At 50.3% G+C, this 25,173-nt stretch overlaps 1 protein-coding gene across 1 annotated transcript; it reads right to left on the bottom strand.

The window, feature by feature from the left end:
• Positions 1 to 1,166: 1,166 nt before the first annotated feature.
• On the bottom strand, positions 1,167 to 25,173 carry Tkt (transketolase). Its single transcript, XM_048420839.3, has 14 exons — positions 24,968 to 25,173; positions 16,093 to 16,210; positions 15,132 to 15,245; positions 14,505 to 14,602; positions 9,558 to 9,749; positions 8,061 to 8,179; positions 6,705 to 6,898; positions 5,926 to 6,090; positions 4,883 to 5,039; positions 4,648 to 4,778; positions 3,731 to 3,814; positions 3,525 to 3,618; positions 2,682 to 2,804; positions 1,167 to 1,463 (listed from the first exon to the last, which is right to left on the bottom strand). Exons 1-14 carry the CDS (start codon positions 25,072 to 25,074, stop codon positions 1,288 to 1,290), a joined length of 1,872 nt encoding a protein of 623 aa, XP_048276796.1. The 5' UTR covers positions 25,075 to 25,173; the 3' UTR covers positions 1,167 to 1,287.

Here is a 25,173-nt window from a genome sequence, read left to right on the forward strand (position 1 = left end):
ACGGGCACTAAGCTGAAGGCTGCTCCCATCATCCTTCAGAACAACAACTGCATAGCTTCTCCTATAAGGAGGCCATAGGGACAAAAAAAATGTAGTCACAAAAATTCAAGTTGCGGTCCTTTACTTTCCACACTGGGCCAAGGGTCACATTATCTTGTAGTAAGAAGTAAACAAAGTGTGCGCATATGAAGTAGTACAGGAGGTTTTCAGTAATGCCACTGTTACTTCCTCCACCTGCTGCGAGCAGTTGTTGCCCAGAGCTCAGAACACAGCACCTTCCCCAGTCTCCTTCCTCTGATTCCTATGTACGGGGGTGTGCTTAGCACTGTAGTACCACAGATGACCACCAGGTGGTGACTAAGCACTCCAGACCTCTGACTTTATGGTTTACTATTTGTTGTTATCGACTATGTAAGAAAAAAACACTATAATTATGTCAGGGCTCCAAACTGTTGGCTGAGAAGCAGTCCTTTCCCACTGTCCCTCAGCTGTCCCAGATAGGGAAATGGCCTGTCTGCTTTTCTCAGCTATGTAGGCTCCAAGCCTCCCAGGGTTTGCTCAGAATCCAGTTGCCCACTGAGAAGTCCCAGTCATCTCCCTGAGACCCACCTTCCCTGCTGTTTCTGGAGTTGGTACCACACAGTCCCTGGCACAGCCAGATCTGGCCAAACAGCTCACTAGCTGATCAGTGGGACAGGCTTCCTCTGCTCAGAGTCAAGGGCAGACATGAGAACAGCTCTGCAGACTGCTCAGCCTTCCCAAGGCACTGAGCACTTCCTAGGAAGCCTGCCAGTAGCTTATGGCCCCCGAAAGACAAAGAACAAACGAATCCTCCAACTTTTACAACAGAGTTGCAAGAACTTGGGGGACATGAGGTAGCTATGAAGGATCCAGGAAAGTTTCTAAGCCGGGAGCCTCCTTTAGAATACTGTTGGCTTTGGGGCACACTGGGGAGGGAGGGGCTGGATCCTAGTCTGGCTAAAAGGCAGGGTACAATGAATGTCCCCTGGCTGTGACTGGGAGAGAGGCTGGTCAGGGAAGGTGATTCCTGGGGACACCCAGATCCTGACCCCAAGTCGTGAGTGTCAGCTATCTCCCTCCTTCTTTCCTCTCCACAATACTCACTGGATATGTTCACATCAAAGAGAAAAAAAATGGTCTCAGGGTTAGTTTTTCTCAAAACATATATTTACGTCTCTTCTTAGTACGCTTCTCAGCACCTTGCTAGAACCTTGCAGGAATGTACGGTTCTCCCACCCAGCACCCCAGGCCTTTCCAGGGCTCTCCCTAGCCCTTGGTAACAAGGCCCTTCACAGCTTGCACAATGGCATCCTTGTCAATACCAAACATCTTCAGCAGCTCAGCTGGCTTCCCACTTCTTGGCACTTGGCTAACAGCCAGGCGGGTGACAGTGACTCCGGGTTCGCCCACGACTGCGGCAGACACGGCCTCACCTATGCCACCTGAGAAAGGAAAGTCAGATGGGTCTCAGTCCGAGCCCAAGGTGGCAAAGGCTGCACATGTCCCCTCCCCTTGCCAGAGCAGACATCACTAATCCATCATAGTACTCAATACTTATTCCAAGTTCAAATGTATACTTCGATCTGGCTTTTCCTGAGATAGCTCAGGAGAGCCTCAAACTGACCAGTCTAGGAAGGCCTTGAGCTTCTCATTCTTTTAATTCTACCCCCAGAGTGTTGGGATTACAAGTATAAGCCACCTGCCCGATTATGCAGTACTGGGAATGGAACCCAAGACTTCATGCACCCTAGGCAAGGACTCTACCAACTGAGCCCTACATCCATTTTTGTTTGTAGCTTTGGCTGGTTGAGAACTCTCTATGTAAATCAAGGTGACCTTGAATTCACAAAGATTCACCCATCTTTGCCTCCTGAGTGCTGGGATTTAAAGGGACATTGATTGCCAGGACACTGAGCTTTACACAACTAAAAAAAAAAAAAAAAAAAAAAAAAAAAACCAAAAAAACAAAAAATCCAAACCTTTTTAAAAATGTGCCCATTGAGCATGGGGACTTTGGGGGAAGGTTAAAGAGGGAAGAGGCAGGGAGGAGAGCAGAGAAAAATGTAGAGCTCAATAAAAATCAAAACAAAAAAAAAAAAGAAAATTGAAAAAAAATGTGCCCATGGAACATCTTTTTTTAATTGGTCCTCTGGAATAGGAGTTCTAGATGGTTGTGAATGACTGTGTGGATGCTGGGGATCGAACCAAAGCCCTCTGGCAGACTGCCGAATCTTTCCAGCTCCTTTAGTTTTTAAACATTTATTTTTTATTTAGTATGTGTGTGCACACGTGGTGGAGGGCAGCTTGACCCCAAGTTATGGACTTGACCTTAGAGTCTAAGCTCACATCTTCCCCGGAGACACCTCTAAGAAATGAGGCAGGTGCTTGTAGGATCTGCTTTGAAAGGACCAAAGATGACATTCTGTATGTAGCCAGAAATGCACAACCTTACGCCAGCACAGCTGGTACTTGGCCTCTTCTGAGGGCTTTGGCTTAGGGACCCAGCTAACTCACAGCTGTGGACTGGCTAAGCTCCATGAACCCTTGCCAGGGCTGAGAATGTCAAAGGCAGAGGGATTTAATGTACTGTCTACCCCTTGGCTCCCTGGTCCTGCCCCTTTCTTTAGCCTTCCCCATCCAGTCTGGTGCAGTCCAGTTACCTTCATAGTAGTGATCCTCCACGGTGAGGATCCTGCCTTTGGTCGCACGGGCACAGTCAAGAATAAGCTTCCTGTCCAGGGGCTTGATGGTGAAGGGGTCCAGCACACGGATACTGATCTTGTCTGTGAGGGAAGACCAGGGTACAGCTAAGAGAACAGCCGCCCACTGTGCCACGCCCTGTCGGGGAACTTCAGGGTCCCCTTACCCTGAGTAGGGTGTCTCCGAGATTGTCTCATAGCTACTGGCCTAGAAGAACTACTCTCTGGGGCTGTCTGTCCCCTTGTCCTCACTGTTGAGGCTTTGCTTACCAGTGCCCTCTGGGAGACCCATGCTACAGCCTCAGTCCTGTTTGCCCCGCAAACTGCACAGGCCACTCTGAAGGCACCAAACTGAACTACCTACCACCCTTCACTTCCTGATCACATCTTGAGAAGTGATACTATTAGAGGTTAATGCCTGCCCTATGATATCACTAGCTGACATTAATACCTATAATAATAATGCTAAGGCAAAGTCACACCTAAGGCCTCAGGATAGTCCCAAAGGCTAAGGACCAGTTTACAGATGGGCAAACAGAGGCACAAGAATGGTGAGTAATTTATTTAACTAGGGCTTGACTGAGCTGTGATTCCAGTCCCATTGTCAGGCTCCCTGGCCTCTGATAAGATACGCTGGGACCAGAGGTTGTAGAACTCAGCGTCTCGCTGGACATGGCGGAATGACTCAAAGGGTGGCTTCAGTGACTGGCCATCATTTAACTAGATGAGATTCTGAGTAACCCTCAGCACAGAACACATAGACAGCCCTCAGTCTGGAGCCCGCCTGGGTCCCTTTCTCCTCACCTTTCTTCAGCAGCTCTGCAGCAGCCAAGGCCTCATGCAGAGTCACACCGGCTCCGATCACTGTGACCTGGTCATCTTTGCTCTTCAGAACCACCTGGGGGTGACAAGGGGACAGTGAAGTTCAGACTATGGTCCAGAGTAGGGTCTGGTAGTGGGAGCAGCAGTTGGTGGCTCCCCGGGGTTCCCTCGGACCGAAGGGCACTGACCTTGGCTTGGCCAACCTGGAAATCCTCATTGTTACTGTAGATGATAGCATTTTCGGGGCGGCTGGTCCGGATGAAACAGATGCCCTGAGAGTGGAACAGATAAACTGAGAATTACAGGACAGCACGTAGACCTGTCCTATGACAGAGGGGGAGTTTTCTAGAGGGCCACTAGGTGCGAGCCCCCTCCAGCCTCCAGTCGATGATAAACTACAGTCATTGTGTCCCAGCTGCTACAGCCAGGAGCTGGGGCTTGGTCTCCGTGGCTGGACCTCTAAGCACATGAGAGGCAGCCTCAGCTTAGCTAATCTCAGACTACAAGCAAGATGGGGGACTCTCCCGACCTCTCAGTGGTGCTACCCCCCAGAACGCCTCAGTAGGGCCCGACCCTGATCTCAGGAGAGAAATGGGAAACCCCATGCTAGTCTGTCAGGCAGCTCTTGATCTGAACCATGAGGCTCAATTTACTCTGTTCCTCAGCTCAAAGAGGGCAAGCATCAGCAGCTGTCAAACCGGCAGGTGTTGATCATCTGGCCATCACCGCCATGAAGCACCGAGAGCGGTGTTCTTCCTGGCCTTGTTTCTTTTCTTTCTTTCTTTCTTTTAATATTTTTTTATTTATTATGTATGTGTGTATGCCTGAAGGCCAGAAGAGGGCACCAGACCCCATTACAGATGGTTGTGAGCCACCATGTGGTTGCTGGGAATTGAACTCAGGACCTTTGGAAGAGCAGGCAAGGCTCTTAACCTCTGAGCCATCTCTTTAGCCCCTGGCCTTGTTTCTTTAAGCTATACAAACACCAGGGACAAGGTCAGAAAATGCCTCCCTGGGCATCCGGTGACCGACTCTCTGTGCTGGCCCCCCACTTCAGTCTCTCTATGGAAGAGCTAGTTTCAGAAAGAAGGGCCACATAACTAACCTTCGTATTGGCTGCTAGTTCCACTGCCTTCTCTGTCGCCACTCCGTCGCTCGGGTAAAAGACAGTTGACATGGGGATCGACCGAAACATGGCCAGGTCTTCCAGGGCCATCTGAGAGGGCCCATCTTCTCCTGGGGTATTGAAGAGAAGAAGATTGGCACCCTGGCCCCAACCCCTCACATCCCCTGATCTAAGGCAAGGAAGGTACTGGGTGTAGCGTCTGGCCTCAGCTCACCAATGGACACGCCACAGTGGGAGCCACAGAGGTTGATGTTGCTCTCAGAGATGGCCGCCATGCGAATCTGGTCGAAGGCCCGCGTAAAGAAGGCCGCGAAAGTGCTGCAGAAGGGCACCGTCCTGTCGCGTGTGGCACAGCCCACAGCAATGCTCACCTGAGGACAGGAAGGGCAGGTCAGCCCTGAAGACGCAGGGAGCCCAGAGCCCTCCCGAGGCCACATGTGGGAAGTAGAAGAGCCTGTGATCCTAGCATGCTAACTCACGTGAGACTTCTGTATGCCTACAATCTGTTAATAGTCATCCCAAAACTTCTCAAAATCATCTTTCTTCAATGCACAATACAGTCAACAAGTGTTATAATAGGGCAGAACAGGTTTTTCTCCTGAGATTGCTACTACATTTGCTTGGTTAATTTCCTTTTCTTCTTTAATAGTGAGTTAAGAATTTTAATGTGTTCATTATCTGTAAAATAGAAATAGCTATAATAACTATGTTATAAATACTTTGTGTAACCTATATTGGAGAAAGTGTTAAGTGTTTGTACAAAGACTTGAGAATATGAAAGTGTATGTATGTCTGTTATGGGTATCTGTTATGCGTATCTATGAAAGTTGTGGAAGAAAAATCATTTTGACACCAGGTATAGTGGCAGTTTGCAATTCCAGCACTCAGAATATAGGAGGATTTGGAATTGAAGGCTATCCTTAGCTACACACTGAAATCTAGGGCAGTCTGAACTAATGAGAGCCCATCTTAAAAGAAAAAAAGGGTTCTATAGACCAGCAGGTTCCTTTACCACCATACCTGTCCTACGTACAAGACCCTCCATGTGTAACCGTCTCTTGGAAATAATCACCCCCAAAGTGGCTGTTCAAGAACAAAGGTCGCTCCTGTGGTTTCTCTGAGCTGGCCCATAGCTGGCAGTTGGCATTGCCAATATGGCTGCCCCAGGGAGGAAGAGGACTCCATCTTGCCCCCACCCGCATCATGGTGGTTCTGCAGCTGTGGCTGGCTGTACCCCTCAGCTACTCCAGCACCTACCATGTTTTGTTCAGCAATGTAGCACTCAATGAAACGGTCTGGGTGCTCTTTTTTGAAGATCTCTGAGAAGGTGGAATTTTTGGTGTCCCCGTCCAGGGCAATGATGCGGTCACTGGCGTGACCCAGCTTGGCAAGGGCCTGTCCATAGGCCTTCCGGGTGGCTATCTGTGGGGAGGAACGAAGGCTCTGAGTACCACCGAGGTGTGTGCAGGTCTGAAGCATCTGAGGGACTATAAAAACGGGAGGAGGCTGGGCACGGCAGCAGCTCATGCCTTTAATTCCAGCACCAGGGAGGCGAAGGCAAGAGTATGTTGAATTTAAGGCCAAGTCTGGGCTATACACAGTGAAAGTTGGCGTCAAGAAACTAAAAACAACAACACAGAAAGGGAGACAGAACAAAAAGCCCAGCGAGACCTGGAAATGGCCAAAACACAAGACCAAAGGCCTGGATATCAGAAGGCCACAGGCTGTATGAAGGGCTTTACTCAGGGCAAAGCACAGACTAACACTAGCTTCTACCAGACCACAAAGGAGTCCTGAAGTCTGCAGTCTTTTCAACGAGAAGTTTACTGTGTGACCAAGGGTAAGTCCCTGGCCCTCTCTGAGCCCCTGCAGGTACATAACTCCTCCATCAGGAGCAGACAGGAGCCTGAGCTTCCCCCTTTGCCACTGACTCATTCCTTCCAGACCTCTGGAGGCTTCTTGACTTAGACCTAAGGAAACTAAAGAACCAGCCCCATCCCAACTCTTTCCATTTCACAAAAAAGCCAACTAGATACCTTGTCCCCCACTTTGTAGCTGGGCGGGGTGGGCATGCGGATGTTGGCAATGTCCACTGAAGGGGCATCCTCCTGAGGGGGCGTGGCCAGGATCTTCTTTTTGCTCTGGATCTGGCTGTAAATCTCCTGGATAATCTGATCAGCCATGTTTTTGGGGAGGGGCTTCCCATGCCATGACTCCTTGTCTTCGATCCCTGTGGGTACAACCGGAGAAGAGAGACGTCGTCAGGCAGGATGTCCACAGAGGATAATCCTGGGGATGGTGGTGTCACAGAAAAGGAGAACGGGACATCATTAGGGACAGAAGAGGAGGAGCCGAGCATGGGCAGATGTGTAGCCCCTTTGCCACTGTCCCATAGACCCCTGCCCCAGACTCTGCAGGCCATGCTGGAGAACTCAGTTTTGCAGTGAGTACGGAGGAATCCCTGGTAGGAGATGAAGCTGACGGTCGGAAGGGAGAGAATACTTTTATATGATATAAGTTTATCGAACACATTTGTGAGCAAGACTGCAGCCCTCCCATCCCCTCTGAGCTTTACTTATGGGGACCAGTGAGGCATCTTATGTCACTGCAGCCTAAGGAGATCCAAGAACAGATCAACCCTCGCAGTCAGTACCAGGCAGTCTGAGGCACCCCCAAACCTGAACCTCCATGTTGGTTCCAGGGATTAACTCAAATCGGCCGACTTGGTAGCAGCAGGCACCTTTAACTACCCTGGCATCTCGCCAGTCCCCTTTTCCTTTTGGGGCAGTCTCACATAACCTATGTTGGCCTAAGGCTCATTAAGCAGCCGAGGGTGACCTTGCTCTCTTCTGCCTCCACCACCCAAGGGCAGGTACGGGCCACATTCCTGGTTCTCTTCTGTCCTTTTTATCACAACCATCAGAAGTGAGATGAGATGTCTCATTGTCTCTAATTACGTATGGCCTGATGTTCCTCCATCTTTAAAGTAGGCAAGGGTTAAACAAGGCCTTGACATCTGGGGTTCACCCCTGGGTGTTGAGGAGGGACTATGCTCGCTTCATTCTCAAGCAGGGCACCATTGTATACAGCCCGGTGAAGGGAGGCCTCTCCCCAGTGCACTACTTCCTTGGGGAGGAATTCAGGTCTTTCCAGGAGCTCCTGGGCTGTACAGTTCCAGGCTATGCTGCAACCCAGGGCGGATGGCTGGAGCTGGCAGAAACACTCCATTAAATGACACCGTATACTAAGGTAGGGTAGAGGAGCTGTCTCACTAAGGAAACGTCTGCCTGTCTACATAGCTCAGTTGAGACCAGTCACTTTAGGAAGATGACCAAGAGCAGGCGTTTCTCCAGGCACAAGGGTCTCTATGGGGATGAGGAACACACACAGACCTGTGATCCCACGGCCCTTGAAGGTCTTGGCGATGATGGCTGTCGGTTGGTGCTTAGCCTGGCCAAAGGCCTTGCACAGCTCCTCCACGCTGTGTCCATCCACGATGATGGCATGCCAACTGGGGAGAGAGGTGGCACAGGGTAAGGGGCAGCCAGGTGCCAGAGTACCCACAAAAGCCCTCAGGAAAAGATATGGCCCAGCATCTAGGAGCTTGCCTGCATGCCACCCCATAGCTTACTCCAGCTGCAAAGTCTAAGACACTACTGTTTCCAATCTGGACTTCCTTCTTTTCCCTACATTATTCTGCCTCCTTTGGTTACTTTTAATTTCCCTCCTTTCAAATAATTCAGTGCTTAGGTCATTCACTGTCCTCTTGTCTTGATCCACTCATTTCCTACTAAGAGATGTTTTGGAGACAATGCACTGAGTTTGGAACGCACCTGTTATTAGATTAATAAAATGTTTGGCTCAGTGTCCACCCGATTTCTCCACAGATGCTTCAAACTTTGAAACACTCAACCGTGTTCTCTAACCTCTGTCAAGGAGCTGGGACATCTCTGTGAACCTGAATACCATTGGGGACTGAACCCAGAGCCGTGTGCATGCTTGGCAAGGGCTTTACTATTGAGCTATGCCCTCACTACCACCTTTTGGGTTATTAATAAAGATGGCAGTAGACCAAAGATGTAGCTCTGTGGTATTAGTGCTTGCCAAACATGTGAGGTCCTGATTCCATCCTTCAGTATCACATGTGTGCACACACAGAGACACACACGGTATTTTGTCCAAAGTCATAATGCGAGTTGTATGAGGACACAAGGATTTACAGACACAGACCCCAGGGGCTATTGCCAGGATTATACTCAAGTTTCCAAACTGGTACAATCTTGGGGGAAACCCTGTATAGGCACCTTATCTGCCCAACAGAGAGAATATTCCTAACCCCCCCTTTCCCCTTTGTAAGGCCAAGACAACCTCGACAGGTGTTCTCATTGAGAACCACACAATTCACTGCAAAGGGCAGCCATGAGCACCCCACCCAAGGCTCTCAAGCCCCACGTTTCCCCAGCCCAGCTTGCTTCCCAGCCAGCCGTCCTCCATAGCCTCCTCAGCCATAGGGCACCTTAGAATCTCCAATCTCTTGTCTTTGGGGCTGAGGAGAAATGATGAGGCGGGAAGCCCTCAGGCTGGCACCGACCTTCCCTGTTTCACAACATTTGATTCTGAACTCATTGTCCTTGAAGGTTGAAGTGGGAAGTTCAGAAAACCTGATACTATTTCACTAGTGAGGAAGCCTGCTCCTACCTTCCAGGATGCTGGGGTTGGACTAGCCAACTCATGTTCACTTTTGCTAATGTCCTTCAGCCTCATGGACTGAGCCTATGTACACCTGTGGACTCTTCCCCTGTAAACAGACTAGCATCTAGGTGATGAGTTATGCAACCACGAAAATAAGCTTGCTTTAAAAAGCTTGCATTCTCAGGCCTCACACATACCCAAAGGCCTCACAGCGCTTCTGGTAGATGTCCACCTGGTGCTGCAGTGGGGCTGGGTCACTCTGGCCCAGACGGTTGATGTCAAAAATGGCAACGAGGTTGTCCAGCTTGTAAATTCCGGCAAAGGCCATGGCCTCCCAGACAGAGCCCTCGGACACTTCCCCATCTCCCAGCATGCAATAGACGCGGTAGCTGTGGACAAAAGGCAAGTGGAGAATGAGACCCTCAATACCACCCTCCCAAGAAACCTACGAGACAGAGGCACAGCCAGACACAGATGGCTACGTAGAGCAGGCAGCGGGGACACGGCTAGGTCAATAGCGTCACTAGGACCCTAATGCCTAGCCCACTCTCCACAAGTAAGCTGCTAGGAGCCAGAGGACTAGCTGCTCAGATGATGGGCAGTAAGAATCAGAGTTGGGGCTGTTGGGGAAAGAATTACAAGGTTGAACAGTCTGGAGAGCAAGCCAACAGCTCCCTACCCCCGACTCCCCTGCCACCCCAGAGTAGGACAGATGGGACCTTGGAAACCAGGCTCGTTCCACCTGGGGGAAGAGAACAGGCTCAGCTACTCAGCATAGGGTCCAGGTGCCTCATGGGTAGGCTCTCTTGTCCTCGGCCTTTCTCCAGTGGAGCTTTCTGCCCTCAACACAGACCAATGTGAGCATCTCAAAGCCAGGTGTGAAGGTAAGAGCATGAAATCAGCATACATTACTAAGCTCTGTTGGCCCCCTGGGAGGGTGGGGTGGAAGTGGAGTGAGGCAGGGGGCTGGCTCAGAGAACCCCTAGCCCGGAGAGGTGAGGCTGTGGAGGTGATATAGCCAGGAGTAACTGCCTCCCTCCATCATGGGTCTGCTCATGGTTGGTGCTGGGCCCTGAGCTGAGTGACCTCCCTAAGATGAATTCCCCAGATCCACAGAGGACAGGAAAACATTCAGATCTGCCAAAGGACTTGTGTCTGAAGGTTACATATCTGTGTCCTGGACTGTCCAGCTTGCTATATAGGAAAACACATGGGGGGGGGGGGAATACCCTTCACCTTGCCCTGCGTTCAGCTGTGTGGTTCTGCCTGGCCAGGCTCACAGAGGATATACACCCCTTAGCCGTTCCTGACAGCAGTTTGAATCCCCAGACTGACTACACGCAGGCCAAGAGCCAGGCAGCCAGAGCTGTCAGCATGACTCAGCACTTCCTTAGCCAACAGGCCAGAGAACTTTCTGTAAGCTTCCCTGGCTGGGGTTTTTCTTGAGAGCCATCTACTAGGTGGGGTCACAGGTACCCTGGCCCAAAGGGCCCACATTTCAGACACATGCTTTTCTGGACCATGGTTTTCCTCAAACCTAAGGTTACCAGGGGCCCAAACACCTCAAAGGAGCTCCTCAAAAGGACCTCCAGAAAGAGTTTCTAAGGAGGCTGAATGGCTGTGTCCCATGCCCACCCACTTCCACAAAGTCAGACTGGAGCCAAGCAGGGTCACAGCATAGTTTTACACTTTAAGATTGGAGACAGAGACAAGGCTGGCCCCACAGGGTTAAAAGACTAAGGAGAGGAGGATATCCTAAAGTCCTGAGATGCTGGGAATCTATGAGGGGACCTAGCTGGAGATGCCAGACCTGTCCAATGCTAGGGATTGGTGCTATACTGTGATTCACTTGAGTACCCGTCTCAGTACAGCTCTCGTGAGGCTGTAAACTAAGAAGGCACCCAGTCACTGACAGAATGGTCAATATCAGACTTACTCTGTACATCAGAGTTAAAAAAAATTCAAAGATGTTGAGGCTACAGGAGTAACTCAGCGCAGGAGTGCTAACTCAATTAGACAAGGCCTTTGTCCCGCCCGCCCCCCCCCGGCCCCCCTCCCCGCCCTCTCAGCGAAAAACCAAAGATGTGAGACAGGCTTAAAACCACAAAGACTTAGGCCAGTCAAGAACCGGTTAGCTTCAGATAGAGGTGCCTGCCTAATGCGTGTGATTTGTTGTTTTGTAGTTAAGACAGGGTCTCGCAATGTAGCCTTGACTTACAGAGATCCACATGCTCTGCCTCCTGAATGCAGGGATCAAAGGCTCACACTGCCCAGCATGCCAGCCTAATGTTGATAGATCCTATTTGCTCTGCTCTTTAGATCACAGAAATAAAAGCTCTACAGCAACAAACAAGGGCCAGGGGCTGCAAAGGGGAAGTCATAAACGAAGCTAAAGGTCAGGTCAATACTCATGGGAACCATCTTGCATGTCCAACAAGACGAGCTAACTGGTCTATGGGATGCCCACAGGGCAGGGCATTGTAGACACCAAAGCAGCTCTTGCTAGTTTAACCCTGAGGGAATGCCTAGGATAGACTGTGAGCATGTTTTAGGGCTCAGCAGGTGAAGGCATCTGATGCTAAGCCTGATCAACTAAGTTCAAGTCCTCAAACTATCCACTGACCTCCATGCCTTGCCACGGCATGCACATTCGCCTCCTCACTGCCACAGACAAATGGGGACGGGGGATGTCTAGGGTTTTAAAAAGCAGAATGTGGACGTATATTAGGACTAAAAATTTGTAAATCCTTGTATGAAGACTTAACGTGGAAGAAATATATCCTTAGATTTAAATTAGGGAAAGGAAAGGGAGCCAGACTTGGAGATGCGTGCCTATAATTCCAGCCGCTTGTGAAAGAAATCGAGGCCAGATGATCACAAATTCAAGGTTAGCCACAGCAATTAGAACTATAAATAAATAATAAAACAGAGAGCTAATCCTTCTTTTGTTATTAATGCTCTATAACTTCGTGCTAAACAGGCAGGGTCCAGATGTAATTCTACTGCAGCTGTTATCTTTCAGGAGACCTGAATTTTACATTATGTCTTCCACTTAATATCACTCTAGGTTGTAGTTTTTTGTAAGTGCTACTAAGTTTAGTGTATTTTACTCTGGTAAACAAGTATTTTAGCTACGCAAATAAGAGTATGAAGACTGTGAGGCATTTGTCTAAAATATTAGAATTTTGAAAGCCCGGGACACTGACTGATTGTCCCTGAATCTCAAAGGGCAACATACCAGGAATTTGAAAACTGAAAAACTTGGTTTTTTGTTTGTTTGTTTAACTGTATCACTGCTGGTGAATAAATATACTTCAAAACAAAACAAAACAAAAACTTTTAAAAGAGACTGAGGGAGAGAGTGCCAGCAACCTATTTGTCTCTATCAGAATGCCACCCCTGAGTGCCTGGCTGGGCCTGATAACCTCCCGGTGCCCTGGCCCTTCACCTCTACACCCCCATCCCCTACACAGTACTGTCTGAGGCCCCAGGCCTCAGCTAACCCTGGCTCTAAGCCACCACAGCCTCTGAGAACCCACTAAAGCCCTTCTCCCTATACTGGTTTGGTCTATTATGTCGAGGTCAGTAAACACTCCTTCCCAGGGAATTACTTCAAGCAACTGTAGGAATAATTAACTCACACCTCTGGCGCTAGGCCAGATAAAAGGTTCTTAAGCATACACCTTATTCTGTGTACTTTACCTCAGAATGAGTCACTTCTGGGTGTAGCTATGTTCGCCCTAAAGCTTGGCCAAGAACTGCAAGGAAGGCTGTGTTGTGGGTGACCCTGGACTGAGGGGTTGGGTCCTGGAAGGGCTGGGGCTCTCCTAGAGAGCTGATCCAGACCCCGTCCGCCCCCCCCCCCCCCCGCAAGAACTTGCCACAAACAGGTGCTTCCCAGTGTGTGGGCAAGGCAGTCAGGCTTCCTGCAGCCACCTGCCCCCAGAGGGATCTGGCTGTGCCCTCTCTTCTGCAGGGTTGACCTACAGGGAAGTGGGATGTTCCTGGCTGTAGGCCAGTGCCCTCCAGCCCTCCTAGGAAGCTCCTTGCCCACAGGGCACCTGGGACATTCAGAGTCAGGCCAGAGGCTCTAGGTAAGTGCTCTCCCCAGTGACACCTCACACCCTCTCCTCAATGGGGCTTCTAGTGAAGCCTGGCACTCAGTCTTGTTCCCACATGGCGGGCTGGAGGAACTGTTTGGACCGGTGGTTATTCCTAGCAGCTTGTTCACTTCCTTGACGCAGCCTGTGCACAGCAGACCAAGTGGCTGAAATCTGTCCTGAGGGCACTGGAGTTCTACAAACCACCTGGTCCAGAACAGCTAACCCAGCAACCAGGCTGTACCCACCCACCAGTCTCTTCACCAGCTGATGGGAGGTGGTGACAAGGACCCAGGAACCTTCCAGAGTAGCCCAGGCCAAGCTTCCTGGTGCCAGTCAGACATGGGGGTAGAGAGGCAGGCTTCTCTGACACCTCCAGGATCCAGGCACTAGACTGAGGGCATGTGGTGGCACCACGTACTCAGGGTGCAAACCTGGTCTCACAGCCAGACTCTGGAAGGGTCTCTTACATCTGATTCTGTATCATCTGAAAAGGGTGTTGGCCAATGCTGTGGATAACCCTTCTGTACGCTGTGAATATATGTTGCTCTCATTGGTTGATAATAAAAGCTGCTTTGTCCTATAGCAAGGCAGAATACTGCTAAGCGGGAAATCCATGCAGAGTTGCAGGGAAAAGGGCAGAGTCTCTCCCTGACTCCTGACATGAGCCAGTCACCCAAGAAGCAAGATGCTAGCAGACCAGTAAAGCAACGGTCATGTGGCAATACACAGATTAATAGAAATGGGTTAATTTAAATGTAAGAGCTAGTTAGTAATAAGCCTGAAGTATAGGCTAAACATCCTCTAAATCTCTGGGTGATTATTTAGAAGTGGCTGCGAAACAGGACGGGACAGAGCAACCATCGTTTACAGACCATGTCACCATCTTCAGGGCTTCGTGGGCAGAAGGGGGCACAGGTTTATTTTACTTAGCCCCAGTCAGGCAAGAAGAGAAGCCAGGGGCAATGTGGGAGGGGTTAGGCCTGGACCACTGAGGAACCTCCCTCCAAATTATCAAGGGTAGGAGTAGGGAGTGCGGGTTACCTGGCTTTGTCGAAGTATTTGCCTGTGTATGCCATTCCACAAGCAGCTCCCAGGCCCTGGCCCAGGGAGCCAGTGGCCACATCGGTGAAGGCTTGTTTCTGTCATAAGAGAATCCACAGTTATTCAAGGGGCCAGGAAAAGAACTGTTTGCTTCCAACTCACATCCTAAGACCCTGGCTTCTCTGGCCACAGTAGACAGGGCAACATTTCCACCCTGAACCAGCGACCCTCTCCCCTGCAGAAGGTCCTTCTGGAGTCTGAGTTCTTATTCAGACAGCAAAGTCACCATGGGAGTGGGTTCAATTCCAAGCCCTGTCCTCCAGTGAACTGTGTGACCTCAGGCTGGGAACTAAACCACTCTGAGACTCATCACCTCACCTGTAAACACAGCTCAACACACAAAGTGACTAGAGAAGGGGAACAGAGATTGTGCACAGAGAGGTTTAGCACGAGCAATACCTACACCACAGTGTGCCTGTGATATGCCAGCATGTGCTGGGATCAACCTGGTACTGAGGGTACCACAAGTACTCTGCCATCACCTCCTTTGCCTCTCTCCTTTCCGTTTGTGCACAGGAAAGGGGAAGATGAGCAGAGACCAAAGAGGCCCCCTGTTGGGTGACTTACCGGGACAGGATGCCCATCCAAGTCGGAGCTGATCTTCCTCAGGTTCAGCAGCTCTGCCTCGGGCAGGAAGCCAGCTTCCGCCCAGACTGCATAGAGGATGGGCGCTGCATGGCCCTGTGGGGACGTGCACAAGGAGGAGGTCAGAGGCAGAGCTGCAGGGGCCATTCCCACCTTATGTGCAGCTCCTGGGCCTGGCTGAGCTGGCCAGTCGGGATATCCATTTCAGAGGAGGAAGTCAGTGAAGGCCACTTCTCCCCTTTCATTCCTCTCCAGACTCTTGGTTTTCAGCCCAAAGTTCCCACAGTCCAAAATTGGGAGGCACCATGACAGGTGCAGGGGGTACAGCTGTGCAGCTGGACAAGTCCAAAACCCCAGCAGGCAGCCGCCACCCTAATCCCTGTTTCTGGCATGGGACATACTTGGACAGACTTCTAAGCCCCACAGCCTGCCTCAGGAAACCAGAGGCTGCTGAGCCAGGCCAGAGGACAGGTGGATTTTGGGTAATTGTGGATTTTTACTAGAAGAAGAAACACAGGGTGTCCATACTCCCAAACTGCAGTGGACTGTCACACACAAGGAGAGCACACTTTGGCCCTCAGAATGCTGGCACAACACAGAGGGACTTGGGCAGAAGGCGACACAGGAGCTCCAGACCTGGATTCGAGTGCTGCCTGTCACCATCAAAACTGAGCCCACACCCAGTAGAAGTGCAGGTTCCACGGTAGCCTATCCCTCTTTGTTAGTCTCTCTATGTGCCAGGCTACTGAAGAGTAACCCATTAATTCTGGGCATTGGTTCTTTAGCTCAAATTCAATTTATCAGATCGGCACAAGGCAAGATGGGGGAGCAGGACAAACAGGTAGTAAAGGAAGGATGGGTTGGGGCTGAGCTACCATGCACCATTCCAGGGTCCTCACAGGGCCCAGCCAAAGGTAGGTGTGGCTGGCAGCAGGGCTCTTACCTTAGAGAGCACAAAGCGATCATTGTGAGGGTTTCGGGGATCCAGGGCCTTGTAGCGCATGGTATGGAAAAACAGGACAGCCATGATCTCAGCGGCGCTGCAGCATGATGTGGGATGGCTGTGGCCGAGGAGAGAAGACAGACGTGAGCATCCTGGCCGTAGACCCTGACCTACAACATCTACTCTGGCACGTGTCAGGGGCCTGGGGATGCCTGCTCCGAGAAGACTCATACAGGCCTGGCTCATTAGAGCCATGGGCTCCCACTCCTTAGAAACATGGTACAGGTTTCAAGGAGGCTACTATTGGTGACTTAGCATCTAGAGTGGCCAGTGGGTACCAGAGACGGCCACACTTTCCCAAGAGTACCCAGTATGGAGGGTGGAGCTCAGTACCTACCTAGGAGTTCTAGAGGGAATCTAAGGACTTAGCTGAGAGATGGTACCTACACCACCGAACAAGGAGCCACATCCAAAGAGACTGCCCAGAATTCACCTGCTTATAAGGAGCATTCTGCCCACTCCAGGGTCCACTGGAGCCATGGGCACAGGGGTAAGGGAAGGTTTGCAAACCTGAAACAGTGGACTTTAGTTTTCTTGTTTTCTGAACGGACGCTCTGAAAGCTGGCATTGAGAAATGCACAACACACAAGCTCGTCTTCCACAGAAGGCTATCCTTGTAAAAATAAAAACCCTTTCTGTCTGTGGATAAGAGCCGAGGGGGCGCTGGCAAAGCAAGGACCCACCCTTCCAGTTCTGGAGTGGTAGGGTCTCTATTTTAGAATCTTATTTTGATAGCCTAATAATGGTTTTAGAAAGCATAAGGATCATATCCTAGAAGCCAGGTTAGTTCAGGCCTCACAGGATCACTTTGTTGACCTCTTCCCTACCCAGGAAGGGGGCCAGCGGGGCCAGCGGGCAGGTGGGGCCAACGGCTACAGTTCCTGGCCAGCTGCAGAATTGGCCTAGCCACACTCCTTTAAGTCACACAGCCTCCTCCACATGCAGCCACGCTCAGCCCTAATGCTATTGTTCGAGATGCTTCACACTAAAACAAAACATGCCAATACCAAGCCCAAGGGCACATGCAAACCTGGGTGGGAACACACCAGCAGCCTCCTCCCGTCTTGGGGTCCCTATCAGGTTAGGGGTAAATTGCTCCCAGCATAGACAGGTTAGTAGAGGAATCCAGAACTGTCCATGCTGGTTTAGTTCCCACATCCCCAACACACAGTAGCCTCATACTTAACCATCTCTATGAACTCCTGGTCAGGGGGGAAAGACACTACACCTGGAAAGAGGGAGGGGAGGACATGTAAACTCTTGCTTGTCTCCTGGGGACCCTAATCCCTTGTTTCCGGCACCAACTTCAGCTGAGAACACCCAGGCCAACTGCCCTTCCTGCCCTTTGAGTACAGTCCCTTTCCTAAGATGACTCAGCAGGTAAAAGAGTTTATACTGCTCTTCCATAAGATCCAAGTTCTGATCCAGCACCCACATGAGGAGCTGCCTGTAGCCAACCCCAGCTCCAGAGGTTCTGACACCTTTGGGCCTCCACAGACACCTACACTCACATACGCATACCCATATACACACACCTAAAAATAAAATAAATCTTTTTTTAAAAAATAAATGCAATAAAAATTTAAGGGGGGGGAATGGGAAAGAAATGTCATGACTTGTCATGAGGAAGCCCCAGTGGGGAAGGAAGGCCCCAAAGAAGCAAGATAGAGGCAAGGGCTCTTGCCTGCTGGCCAGAGGGTAACACTCCAGCATGTCCAAAGCTAAGGTCCTCCTGAGAAATTACACAGCAGAGTGTGACTGCGGTGGAGGAATGCCCAAGCTCACACACAGCAGACAGGGAGGAAGGTGAGGAATTTACAAGAGATGCCCCAAGTTGATAAGTGGAACAAAGCATTGATTCAAGCTTTCCTTGCTCAGCCCTGGAAGAGGATACCTACAATACACCTGGCCAGCTGCTGCTGAAGTCCCACTAAGAAAGCCCTGCAAAAAAAAAAAAAAAAAGGGAGCCCAGTCCTCCCTGCATCGCCCACAGCAATGTACTTCTGAGCAGGGAATATGGGCTGCATGCTGTAGCAGGTATGACTTAGTTGGCTCACCTCCCCAAGGCTCAGTTTTTTTGTTTATGGATGTGGATGCTGGGAAGGGGCTTGGGGGACCCAGTGAGAGCTAATGCAAAGGTACACAGTAGATTGGCCACTGCCACTCGTGGCTAAAGACACAAGGGGCCAAACCTCTCAGGGTCTCCAACTGCTCCCCCTCAGGTCAGGACTCTGCTTCACCCGTCACTTCAGGCAAGAGAGAGGAAATGAGCCAAACATTGAGAGAGGATGGCCACTTTTAAGCCCAAATTTCTAGAACATCTGTGGGGTCAGAAGCATAGGGACCTGCGGCTTCAGGACTGAACTCTCCTTGCTGTCCAGCCTGCCTGAACCAGATGCCTGTGGGTGCCACGGAGAATATACCTGAAGACGCGTGCAGAGCAGAAGTGGGGTGGGGGCGGAGGTATTTGTGCCTCGCAGGAGTTACAAGTAGACTTAGCTGCTCGTTAAAAACTGCTGCCTTGGCCCAAGAGGATATTTAAAATATTGGCCAGTTCAGTTTACCCAGAAAGTGTGCAATGTTTCCCCGACCCCCCTGACACACACACACACACACACACACACACACACACACAAGCTTCCTTGGTCCCCTCTCCAGGAAGGTTCTACCTCTCTAACATTCATTCCTGCTCTTGGGCTTCCCCACAGGAAATGGTCAAAGATCTCCCAAGGAGCCTCAAGATTTCTCAAGGAATGAACAAACCAGAGGGGCTAAGCACTCACCATGGCCTCACCATGACAGCCTCCAATGCTTAAAATCTACAAAGGAAAAGACCTGGACACCCAAGGGAGTACAGGAAACAAGTGGACTGAGCTTAAAGAGAGCAGAAGAAAGATCTGTGTGTGATGTGCTCAGCTGCACACATGTGTGCATATGTGCATGAAGGAGCCAGGCTATGGCCTTGGTGGTTTTTCCACATTGGCAGATTCTTTTGGTTCTTCAAGACAGGGTTTCTCTGTGTAAAAGCTCAGGCTGGTCTGGAATTCACTTTGTAGACCAGGCTGGCCTCGAACTCACAGAGAGATCCACCTGTCTCTCTGCTTCCCATGTGCTGGGGCCCTTGGTTAATTTGGCCTGAGATTCACCAATTAAGCTAGACCAGATGGTCACTGAGCCCCATAGACCCAGCAAGCCCATGTATAGGAATATACAGAAGAATGGAAACATATGTTCCATGTGCACCCCGAGGAACAAACAAGAATGTTCCCATGTTAAACAGCAAGGAATGACCTGGAACCAACCCTTGCATGCACCAACAGAACAGATGAATGTAATAGAGAGGGATATATACAGCAGTGGCCACGAGTGACCCACCATTTACAGACCTAACATCAGCGTCACCTCACAAACAGCATGAGGCAGAGCAGAGCATAATTGTTTGTGAATATATAAAAATGTAATTTATGCACACTATAAAACAGCAGAATAAAGGGGCATTCAGGGTGCATTTCTGGGAGAATGGGAGATAAGGAAAAGACAAAGAGGTTGCCTCCCTCCATTGCTTCCCATTTTAGTTTTTGAGACAGGGTCTCTCATTGAATCTGGCTAGACAGACTGATCAGTGGTTCCCTGGGGCACTCCACCCTGAGCTGGGATTACAGGGGTTTTGCCACACTCGGTATGCACATAGCCCCTCCCCTTTTATTTTGTTAGCACACACCTATGATCTCAGCACTTGGGAGGTAGACTGTTTCCCATGAGTTCAAGGCTATCTTGCTGTATATAGTGAGTTCCAGGCCAGGCAGGATTATATAGCAAGACCTTGTTTCTAAATAAATTCAGGGTGTCAGCTGGAAGTCCCTCGAACAGTGAGCTGATTCTCACCCAAAATGAACCTGATTCTGGACCTCAGACCATTCCTTCAGATCTTTGTCTCACCTCTTCCAAACCAGCTCGATTAAAAGCTGTACTGACACCAAAGATCAGCTCTAATGTGCTTCTCATTTTGGGGTTGAGGCTGTCAGGGTCTTCAGAAGTCAAGTGAACTGTCCAGAAATCCAGTGCCTACCACCAGCAGAGGGAGGACAGAAACAAGAAAATGTGACATACAAGGGAATAGGGGTCTGTAAAAAGAAATGAAGCATGAAAAGTCATGCTACCACATGGACAAATATACATAGTATGTCACGTGAAAGAAGCCAGACCCAAAAGACCTCATTCTGTCCAATTCCATTATGATAAAATATCCAGAAGAATTAAATTTACAGAGACAGGACAGGAAAGCAGACTCAGTGTGGGGAGGGAGAAAATGGCAGATGCAGAAGACAGGCCTTTGTTGGGGAATGTCTTAAAAGTAAAAGTGATAAATTCACTAAAATTACCATAAATATGTGTGTGTGTATGTGTAAATATATATATATATATATATATATATATATATATATATCAGCTGGGTAGTGGTGATGCACGCTTTTAATTCCAGCACTCGGGAGCTCAAGAGGCAGAGGTAGGTGAATTTGAGTTCAAGGCGAGCCTGGTCTACAAAGCGAGGTCCAGGACAGGCAGAGCTACGTAGAGAAACCCTGTCTGGATAAACAAATGAACCAAAAACCAAAAACGACAACAAAATCTCAGAATTAGCTGTGAATACAATTCAATGGTAGAGCACTTGCCTGGCTCCGGGTCCACTCTCTAACTCCACAAAAACAAAACGCATCAGAAGCCTACATTTCAAAGCTTTCACTCCGCATAGTGCGCGTCCTTGGAGCAGTTACTCACCTGTCAGTGGAAGGACAGCAGTGCTCAGGAGTCTACACTTCCAGCCAAGCCACACAGCCTTCGTCCATCACACTTTTCTCCATTCATGCATGCAACTAACTTCTGAGCAAGAGGCCCCAGTGTGAGTTCTGCTCTACCTCACCTCTAGATACAACAGCACCCAACCTAAACCCCCAGCTCTGTCCAGGTCCCTGGTCTCAGGGGTGTTGTGGACACCGGGGGAAAAGAACTGCTCCTGATTCTGTGGATCCAGGCTCTGCAGACAATAGGCCAAGTCTGGGAACCAGTTTGCGTTCACAGGAAGCCACAAGGCAGTCCCCAGCAGAGCCTAATCTAGTGCACATACCTTGTTCTCAGCTTTAAGGAACCCTGGCCGTTAGCTCTGCTGACTCAGGGCTCGCCCAGGCAAAGAGCCCAGGAACCCAAGAGCTGCCAGGTGTCTTCACCCTGAATTGAGAAAGGCTGCTGCTGCTGGGGCAATCCCAACCACTTTGCTCTTGCCTCAGCTTCAAGTCAGGCAGGGGCAGGAGTCACACAGGGGGACTAGAGTCTTGAGAAGGCCCTCGGCACATGTCCCCAGAATGACTCTGAATGCCAGAGCCGGGGAACAGGAAAATAGACCCAACCACTTGAGCAGGGGGGAGGGACCCCAGAGCCTGCTCACTCTGAACCCTCAGTCTCACTCCTGAGGGACCTGAATTTGAAAGCCATGGTTTGGATGCTGTTATATGGTACATGTAGGAGGTTTGAACCCGGGTGTAGATGTGCTATAGAACGTTGGAAGGTCAATGGGGAACTGGGGGTATGCTCTCTGACTTCCTGTTTTGCTGGGTTTCTTCCTCTCATACATATTCCCACCATGGGCCTCACCTGGACAGGCTACTTGAACTTTCTAAAACTACAAGTTTAAATAACAACAACAAACCAAAAACCAATGACCTTTTCTTTGGGCTGGAAAGCAGACTTGTTGCTCTTGCCAGGGACCTAGGTTCAAGTCCCAGCACCCACATGGTGGCTTCACAACCATCCATAACTCCTGTTCCAGGGGATCCAATGCCTCTTCTGACTTTCATAGATATGTATGTGTACTACAGGCAAAACATTCACATAAAATAAAGAAATCTGAAAAAAAAAAAAACAAACAAGACCGGGTGCTGGTGGCATATGCCTTTAATGCCAGCACTTGGGAGGCAAAGGCAGGCAGATTCCTGTGAGTATGAAGCCAGCCTGGTCTACAGAGCTAGTTCCAGAACAGGCTCCAAAACTACACAGAGAAACCCTGTCTCAAAAAACCAAAACCACCCCCCTAAAAAAAACCAAACTAAAATAAACAAATGAAAAAACTTTTCTTCATAAAGTTAGACTGCCCCCTTATCTTGTTATAGTAACTACCTATCTATGATCTCATCATTTAAAGATGGAACACTGAGGCTCAGAGAATGGTAGGATCTTTCTGACAAGGACATTGCTGTTCAGAACGGAGATGGAAAAGACCTATCTTCTCAAGTTCAAAAGCCAGGTCTGAGCCTACCCTATCTTCCCAGGTACTCTCCCCAAAGCTGTGGGTCAGAAACTCTAAGGGACTAGCTGAAATCACAGACCACTTCTTCTTTAAATCAGGCCTGATGGTGGTGCATCAGTTTGGCTAACACAGCCTAACCCTGCAAGGTGAAGGCTGAGAACTTTTACCACTAGCCTCAGCAACCTGACCACTTCTGGCAAAGCCATTGGAATTCCCTTTAGTTGAAGCTTGGATGAGTTGGACCCTTGCCACACAGCTGCCTCCGCACGTGGCAGAAGATGACCCCAGAGAGTTCCACCACTGTGGGCGCTACCTCAACACAAAGGCCTCTGTGGATGGCCTGTCCACCCAGCTCCCCACACAGAGGCCAGTGTGCTGACTTTCTGGGACCTCGTGGGGTCTACTGCAGCCAAGGCTGATGATACTATACTGTCCACTTGCCATCCTGAAATCAGCAGCCTGGATTCTAACTGGTAGCATGTCCGGCCTCAATGGGCAGCCGGTGAAGGCTGAACCAAAGTGTTTTTTTTCTCTGCCAGACACCAAATTATCTCAGAAAATGGGGACACATTAATTGGGTGGGTCAGTTCAGCTGGCTGCTACTGACTGGGTCAGAACTTCAGTACGGAGCCTGCCTTCACTTGGTGCCTGCACTTGCTGGACCCCACGCACTTGCAGTGAGTCTCCAAATAAGCATTCAGGAACCCCAAACACATTCACATCTCAAGCCTTCCTGGAAAATTTTTTTATACACACACACACTCTTTGCACACATATTTCAAAATCATTCTTGTGACAGAGCTTGAGAAGCAAGTCACTTCCTTCTGAAAAACACTTCTCCAAGTAGTACTTTTCTGCACCTAAAATAAATCCAAACACGCAAACACACCCATCAAAACACACGTATGTTTTACATACCCACCTCTTCCACTGTGTACATGGATACTTTCAGAGTTCAGTGAACTCCTAGGGCTACAATGTAAACGTCAGTGTAACACTGTAGCGGTTTGTAACCTTTTCCGCTGGCGATCACCCATTTCGGAAGTAAGCCCCCTTACACCTGAAAATGTTACTTAATTTCTCTCCAAGGGGTACCTTTCCCCGGCCCCTTGATTCATTCTCCAGCCTGATATGGCCACGAACTTAAGAGGATTTTGAGAGACCAGCCCACACCAGGCAGTACTACACAGCAGATCACTTAAACACACTGTTTTTCAACGTCTTCACTGATTATCAGAAACTGATTATCAGAAAGGAATCAAGGATGCTGTGTCATTCCAGGAATACCGACTTAGCTGCTCCCTGATCTTGGCAAGGTCTGTGGGCTTATCCAGCTTTGCAAAATGCGCCCCTGCATAGGGACCAGTTAGTTAAGGCTCCGCCTCTCCGACTAGACTTCAGACCTGAAGGGAATCGTAGGACGACAGTGTGGATGGAAGTCAGGTCTCTACTTGGGCAGGGAACACCCTATACCACAGGCAACGACCTAAATCAAAGAGAGATAACAGGTCCAAAGTATGCTGGGGAAATACGGTGGGCAAAGGGCTCTCAGTCCAAACCTGGGAACACTCCAGTCTCCAAAGCACGAGTAGGGTAAGTAGGAACCCACGCTAAAAGGCCAGAGAGATTAACTCCTTTAATAATATGTCCTGTATGGAACTGGCCAGAATCCAGACTTCTGGTCTTTGTTCCAAGTTCACAGCTTGGTTGGGCTCCTGAACACTCCCAACCCAGTCCCCCAAACCATTTCACGAAGCCCACATCTCCGTTTTAGCGGTTTCACACCAGGCCCGATGGAGAGCATAGAATTTCTTGAAACCACCCAGTGTGGAAACACCGTTATCCCAGAACTTCCCTTTCTGTGTGGGCCTCGTTCCTTCATTCTACAAGCTCTGCAAACCTCCTGCCTCGGGTCAGTTCTTGCCTTTCTAGTCTTTCTTCCCAAGCCCAGGGTGTAGCGAACACGAGTCACCTCCCCGCCCCCACCCTGAAGTCCTCAGCAGCGCCGGGATCCAAAGCAGGACCCCAATCCACAAAAGGCAGGAGTAAGAATAAGCGTCGAGGAGGGCAGCGTGGTTAAAGACTCGGAGATGAGTGGGCCCCGAGTTTCCTGCAAAATGGTGGACTCTCGACACAATTTTCCGCTTACACTGCAAGGGCTCAAATGCCAACTCTCGCTGTGACCTTGAACAATTGCTATAAACCCGAAACCTCAGTTTCCCCATCTGCAAGTCAGTGGAACCAACAGGTTGGTGGAGAGGGCTAGGGCCCACACGTGCGCCAGGTTCTCCCGCGGGTGCAGCCGCGGAGCTCGGAGGCGCGCTCGGGTGGAGCGGGAGCCGGGGAACCCGGGCCGGCGGGAGGCGCTCGCGAGGCCCACGCGGCCGACCCCGGCGGCGGAAGGCTCCGCCATCTGACCGCGCCTCCGCCCTCATGGCGACTTCGTGCTGCGCGACACGGAGCCGGTGAGACCACGGGACCCGGCTCCCCGCCCCGCCAGAACCGCGCGCTCACCCCGAGCCTGCCGCGGTGGTGGCCTGGATGGAGCTGATGCGCAGGCGATTGGCCGTGTCCTTCAGGGCCTGCAGCTTCTGCTGATCCGGCTTGTGGTAACCTTCCATGGCGCGGTCGGGCGAGGACGAGGACACTGAGGCTAGAGACGCAGAGCCAGCGGCGGCTCAAGCGGCGACAGGCAGCGGCCGAGGCCCGGTGCTGCGGGC

This window comes from Myodes glareolus, chromosome 5 (genome assembly GCF_982192425.1).
Source record: "Myodes glareolus chromosome 5, mMyoGla1.1, whole genome shotgun sequence".
Lineage (NCBI taxonomy): Eukaryota > Metazoa > Chordata > Mammalia > Rodentia > Cricetidae > Myodes > Myodes glareolus.